This window comes from Eumetopias jubatus, unplaced genomic scaffold (assembly GCF_037043125.1).
Source record: "Eumetopias jubatus isolate StellerSeaLion01/CBP00866 unplaced genomic scaffold, mEumJub1_p1.0 scaffold_10, whole genome shotgun sequence".
Lineage (NCBI taxonomy): Eukaryota > Metazoa > Chordata > Mammalia > Carnivora > Otariidae > Eumetopias > Eumetopias jubatus.
Window position 1 is genome coordinate 68348621 of NW_028274816.1, and position 6601 is coordinate 68355221.

General features: G+C 50.9%; 1 protein-coding gene across 7 annotated transcripts in view; it reads right to left on the bottom strand.

Moving 5' to 3' along the window:
• PEMT (phosphatidylethanolamine N-methyltransferase) overlaps positions 1-6205 on the bottom strand; it is an 86887-nt gene extending 80682 nt beyond the window's left edge. For 2 of the 7 annotated variants that reach the window (XM_028089486.1, XM_028089494.2), the window contains exons 1-2: positions 6117-6205; positions 461-569 (exon numbers count right to left, since the gene is read on the bottom strand). In XM_028089486.1, the coding sequence (XP_027945287.1) occupies positions 461-569; positions 6117-6128 (121 nt within the window). In that variant the 5' untranslated portion in view covers positions 6129-6205. Of the gene's footprint in view, positions 1-460; positions 3521-3818; positions 4688-6116 lie in introns of those variants that run through there. The other 5 variants (XM_028089487.1, XM_028089489.1, XM_028089490.2 and 2 more) reach the window with 5 other exon arrangements.
• Between the last annotated feature and the right edge of the window lie 396 nt (positions 6206-6601).

A 6601-nucleotide genomic window follows, 5' to 3' on the forward strand; every position in this document is an offset into this window, starting at 1 on the left:
CAGTGACCCTGCCTAAGGAAAGGGGAGGGGAACAGGATCCTTGAACACGAAATCAAAGCAACCCGTGAGCCGTGAAGTCTCCACCCCACCACTCTCTGGCTGGGGGTCTGGGGCAAGTGATTTACCCTCCCTGTCGCTCAGCAGAAGAGAAAATTCTACCCATAGAAACAAAGCGCTAAGCTATGTGGGCTCTTGCAAAGCTGGAGGCTCAGGTCTCAGCACCGGTTCCCTTTATAAGCCCTCGAAGTGCCCTGTGAGGTGGGAAGTGTTATTCTGCTTTCCCGGGTGAGGGAACTGACTTCTGTGGAAGGGACCGGCCCATAGTCAGACAGCTGAGTAAGCGATGTGCTTCAAGCTGGCCAGCCCAAAGTCATGCATGGCCTTTTACCGCTGTGCAATCCCGCTTCCCTAGGAAGGGGGAAATGACATAAAAGTGGCCCAGTGCAGGCTCAGCACTTACTCAAATATTCAATGTTCCAAAACACATCATGTTTCTGCTCCATTCTCTGCTTCTTTTCATCACCTCCATCCTTCAAGGTCCAGGTAAGCTTCAAGATGCCTGACAATTCCTATAAGGATGAAGGCAAAGCATTCTTCCTCACCATGGCCCCACGAGGTCCCATATGGCCCAGGAGCAGCCTGCCATTCCAGCTCTTACCCTCTGTTCTCCACCCACACTGACCTCGTCTCCATTGCTTCCAGCCACAGGGCCTTTGCACCTCCGGTTCCCTGTCCGACACACTCTTCCCTTCTCTTCTTAAAGAGCAAGGGCGTTTCCTGCTTTGGCCACCATCGCATCTCTGGCACCTGGCACACACCCGGCACCTGTGCCAGGCACCCATCGAATTTACCAAAGGAATCGATGAGTGAAGGAAGGCCAAGACTGAATTTTAGCCCAGCGAAGTTATCCCTCAAAACTGGAAACAAAGTAACGATATTTTCAGACAAACAAAGGCTGAGAGAACGCATCACCAGCAGGTAAGAGGAAAATGACCCCAGTCAGAAGCTCAGGAACACAGGAAGGAATGAAGAGCGCTGGAAAAGTTAAATCCCAATGAGTATTAGATGTTTATAAGAATAAAAATATCTCGTGGGGGTTAAAAGGTTTATCTTGGTAACTGAGGGAAACGGTAGGAAAAACCCTGTAGGGCCAGAGATTTGAATGACATGATGAACCAAATCTCTACCACGATCTCCTCAGAACTCTCCTCCCAGAAAGTGCAGAACATACATTCTTTCCAAGGTCAAAGATGACATTTGCCAAAATCGACCATATGCTGGGGCGTAAAGCAAATCTCAAAAGATTTCAAGGGATTGAGATCACATAGTTTATCCTTCTAAACACTGGGATTAAGCTAGCAAGCAAGAAGATGGCTAAAACGTCTCCCAATGTTTGGAAATGAGACAATACGTTTGTTTTTGAAACCCCAGAGATGAGGTGCGCCTGGCTGGCTCAGTCGGTGGAGCATGTGACTTGATCTCCGGGTCGTAAATTCAAGCCCCACGGTGGATGTAGAGATTGCTTAAAAATAAAATCTTAGGGCGCCTGGGTGGCTCAGATGGTTAAGCGTCCGCCTTCGGCTCAGGTCATGATCCCAGGGTCCTGGGATCGAGTCCCACATCGGGCTCCCTGCTCCTTGGGAGCCTGCTTCTCCCTCTGCTTCTCTCTCTCTCTCTCCCTCTGTCTCTCATGAATAAATAAATAAAATCTTTAAAAAAATAAAAATAAAAATAAAATCTTAAATAATAATAATAATAATAAACAACCCCCAGAGATGAGATCCAGTTGGCTCCACATGGGCCAGGTGTCCATCCACGGACCAGCAAGGGCAGCTGAGGGTGTGAGCACTACTAGACTAGATCAGGTGACCAACCCTGGTCAAGCCACAGTAGCCGGGGAGCGGCGAGTGTCTGTCTGGACTCTAGGAGAATATGGCATTTCCCATCTCCCACACTGGTGGGGTGGGGGCGGCGCCTTGAGCCCACTGAGTGCCGCAGGGGCTAATGGGGCTGCCGGCCGAGCAGTACCAAGCAGTCCCTGCCCCAGACACTCAGAGGTGACCAGAATCTCAGCAGCTCTTTACAATACCGTGAAAACTGCACAGCAGGGCTGTGCCCGGGAAGGAGGCAGGGAAGCAAGGGCCAGAAGCAATCAGAACTAAGGACTGGGGACGCCTGGGTGGCTCAGTCAGTTAAGCGTCTGCCTTCAGCTCGGGTCATGATCCCGGGGTCCAGGGATCGAGTCCCATGTCGGGCTCCCTGCTCAGCGGGGAGTCTGCTTCTCCCTCTGCCTCTCCCCACGCAGAACTAAGGATTGGAGGTCCCAGCAAAGACACTGCCTCTTGTGGCACGTGGGTCACCTTAATGTGTGCAGTCTCGTGTAGGATCATCTTAGGATCGACCCCAGAGGCAAAGGATCCAGACAGCCACACTGCTCCCTGAACGTTTCTGCCTCCGCACCGCGGGGTATGCCACGGATGGACCTAGAAGGCATTGTGCTAAGGGAACCGAGCAAGACAAAGAAAGGCAAGTACCATATGATTTCACTCATAGGTGGACTCTAAAAAACAAAACAGAGGAACAAACCAACAAAAACCGGAAACAGAAACAGATCCATAAAGACAGAGAGCAAATTGATAGTTGCCAGAGGGGAGGAGGAGAAGGGGGGTGATGAGCCAAAAGGGGTGAAGGGAAGAGGGAGGACCAGGCTTCCAGCCCTGGAGTAAATAAGTCACGGGGATAAAAGGCACAGCCTGGGGCATATACTCAAGGTTATTTTCATAGCACTATGGGGTGACCGATCAGAGCTACACTTGGGGTGAGCACAGCACAATGTACACACTTGTCCAATCGCTGTGTTGTACCTCCGAAACTAATGTGACACTGTGTGTCAGCTACACGTCAATAAAAAATAAATCAACAAAGGTTCTTGCCTCCGCAGAAGGGTGAAGTTCCCATTTCCCTGACTCATCAACCTGGAGTATGATTATTCCAAACAGGGTTAACATTAATTTAATAGTTGAGTAATTATACTTTATTTAATTTGGCGTCCCCCCCCACCCCGTTATTTGTGATGTTGGACATTTTCCCGTGTGCTTTCCTTTTTGATTGGAATAGTGTTTTATTTGCCCTATTTACCAATGTACTTCCTGTGCCTTCTTTCAAGAAGACTCATGAGCCTGACTCAGTCGTCTCTTGAACTTACTTAATGAAATGAATCAGGCTGTTGTCGGTTTTACGTGACTAAAAACTTTTTTTACCTGCAGAATTTTCCAACCCACCAAAAACTTGCAAGAATTGTACCATAAACGCATATATGCTCCACTTAGGTTTACCGATGACCATTTCCCAGTGTTTGCTTTATCTGTTTATATGTAATTATTTTTTTTAAGGATTTTATTTCTTTATTTGACAGAGAGCAAGAGAGCGAGAGAGCGGGAGCAGGGGGAAGAGCAAAGAGCCTGATGAGGGGCTCGATCCCAGGACCCCAGGATCATGACCTGAGCCGAAGGCAGATGCTTAACCACCCGGGCACCCCTGTAATTTTTTTTTTTTTTTTTTTATCGACCATTTGAAAGTAAGTTGCAGACTCTTTGCCCCTAAATACTTCAGGGGATATTTCCTAAGAACTAAGATGTTTTCCTCCAAAACCTCAAACAATGACCTAAATCTGGAAGTTTTTCCTTACTCTGTCTTTCACAGCATTGACATTTGGGGAGAGCACAGGGGATTTTGCAGCCTGCCCCTCAAGTAGGTTTTGTCACCCACAATCCCCTCCCACCCCCCACAGGCTGTGCCTCAAGGGGCTGGAACGTCACCAAAATGCTGCTTCCTCCTCCAGAGTATGATGTGAGGTCCTGCTGTCCATCCTGGCGCAGGAGCTTTGATCCCCGCGAGCGTCAGATCTCTCCTCCTCAGAGGTGTGTGGGGTTCAGCTGTGTTCTTTCTTCTGAATTACTGGTCTGCCATTGCCTTCTGGCGGGTTGCTCTTGCTTTCATAAACCTGGGGCTTCACAGCCCAGCTCGGGAGGGCAGCTCAGGCGCAGCCGGCTTCCACGGTACCCAGGGGGACAGCAGGTGAGCTGTCCTCCCAGCCCCTGGCCAACGGGCCCTGCTGCCTGGTCCCCGAGGGCTTGTGTCCTGGCACCCCAGCTGTGTTTATAGAGGACCCCACGGCCACCTCCTGGTCTAACCTCCATCCCTCCCCGGGCCTCGGCCTCCCCATCTGCAACAGGAAGTGACAGGGCTAGAACCTTTTACCTTTCCTGGTAAGGACGCTCAGCATTGGAGTGGGACCATGTTTTGTGGTGTGGGTGTCCCTGGCCCTCACCTTGAAATACATCCCCAACCCGAAACACCCCCAAAACATGTCCAAATGGCTCCGAGAAAGGGGCTGTGGCTTCCCGTTGAAAACAGCTATTCATATTAGCTACTATGTATTGAGGACTTCCCACGTGCTGGCCTTGTACCAAGCACTTGATATACTTTATCCCACTGATACTGCAAACAATTCATTTCACAGATGAGAAAAACGAGGCCCAGAAAGCTTGAGGGACAGTCAGGAAGTGTTGGGGCCAGGACCTCCATCCCAGGAGGCCAGACCTTTAACATCCCATCCTGTTCAAGGCTCTCCGCCGATGGAGGCAACGTCACACGTTGGTTGTGAGCTCAGGTGTCTGGGTTAAACCTGAACAAGAGATTGAATTGTTGCTCAGCAAGTGTTCCCCCCTCTCCTCCCCTCCCATTGTGGGTAGAGCAGACTGCCCTGTGCCATTGACTTTGGGCCTATGTAACCTGCTTTGGTTGCTGGCATGAGAATGGGCATAACAGAAGCAGAGGCCTCATATGTGCTGGTGTGGTTTGCTTCGATTTCTTGTGCTCTGGTGAGCTACCCTGAGAAGCACACATCCTGGGTAACTGCTGCCCCTTTAGCCTGGGCCCCAGAACCAACACACATGCGGGAGACCTGAACTCAGTTCGGCCCCGCTGACCGCAGACTGAGGCAGAGCCACCAGCCAAATTCAGACTAGACCGGCCAACCCACCCTCACCCCACAGACCTGTTCTTGAGCATAAACACCTGCTGTAAGCCCCCAAGTCTGGGGTGGTTTGTTATGCAGCATTATCATAGGGAGAGCTGACTGATAGAATCTGGGTTCGAGGACCAGGGTGGCCAGGTCCTAGGGGCATCTGCAGGCCTTTGCTTCCTCATCAGTATAATGGTACCGTCCTGGTACTGATCTTATAGGCTTGTTGTGAGGATCAGAAGTGATAATGCTCTCCACACAGTGCTTAGGGCATAGAAAGTATTTAGTCAATGTTCATTATTATTACACTCTCACCACAATGGCTGCTCTTACCATTAGCAGTGACCAGCAGGATCCAGTAAGGAGCCCTAACCTCCACCCTCAAGCACTTGGACAGTTTGAGGTTAATGAATTGCAAGGAGAGTTGGCCCTAGGTGAAGGGGAGTAGCCCCCAGGAGCATTCTGCCCTGGTCCCCGAGTTGCCCCCTCCCTGACCCGTACTCCCCCAGTGAGCATCTGGAGCAGGCTGCTCAGGGACCAGATGGCTAAGTGCCTACCGGTGAGGCCTGGCCAGGTCAAAGTGACCCACGGACCATGGAAAACTCAGAGCCAGGCTGTTTCCCCCTCCTTCAGCCCAAGACTTCAATAACCAGCACTTTGAAATTACAGGCTAGCTACAGAACCCAGTCCCTCATGGGCGTGTGAGTGTTAGTGTCTGGATCTGTGTTTCTGAGTGTGTGTGTTTCCAGGTGTGTGCAAGCATGCTTCAGCATCCATGTGAGTGTGTGTGTCTAGTTTACAGTGTGTGTGTGTGAATGTTTCAGTGTGTGTGGGGGGGAGTGTGTCTCTGTGTGTTTGCCTGTGTTTGGGCGCCAGTGGGTGTGTGTATGTGTGATCTGTGTAGGGGGAAGTATATGTCCATGTTTCAGTATGTGTGAGCACGCGTCTGCGTTTCCAGAGCCGTGGATGTGTTGTCTCCAGACTCAGAGCATTGCTGACAGAGGTTGCCTGGGACCCCACAGTGACACCACTCTCCTGCACACACTAGGACCAGAAACACCTGAGGTCCCATCCCGGCTCTGCCACTTACCCACGAATGCATCCTGGGCAAATGTCCCGACCTCCTTGAGCCCCCAGTTCCTCATGGGCTTGTCATGAGGGTCAAAGGCAACAAGCCCTTTGACCGGCTCTCTGTGGGCGGCGTCTGCTGACCTCATGGGAAGCTCAGTCATTCAGAAAGAGGAAGAGATGAACTGTGGAGGGGCCAGGGAGGTGCAGGCTGGCAGGGACAATGGTGAAATCACAGGAAGGGGTCCCAACGCCTAGCAGCTTGCAGTTGGCACCGGAGGACCCAGGGTCAGGGATTTCATCTCCTCATGGCCACTCCATGTTTTTCGTGTTTTGTTTTGCTAATTAATACACTTTAGAGTTCTTTAGCTTTCTAGGTAAAGTGAGCAGGGAGTACACAGAGTTCCCAGATACTTAAAAAAAAAAATGGGGGGGCGGCGCCTGGCTGGCTCAATCGATAGAGCATGCAACTCTTGATCTCAGGGTCATGAGCTTGAGCCCCACGTT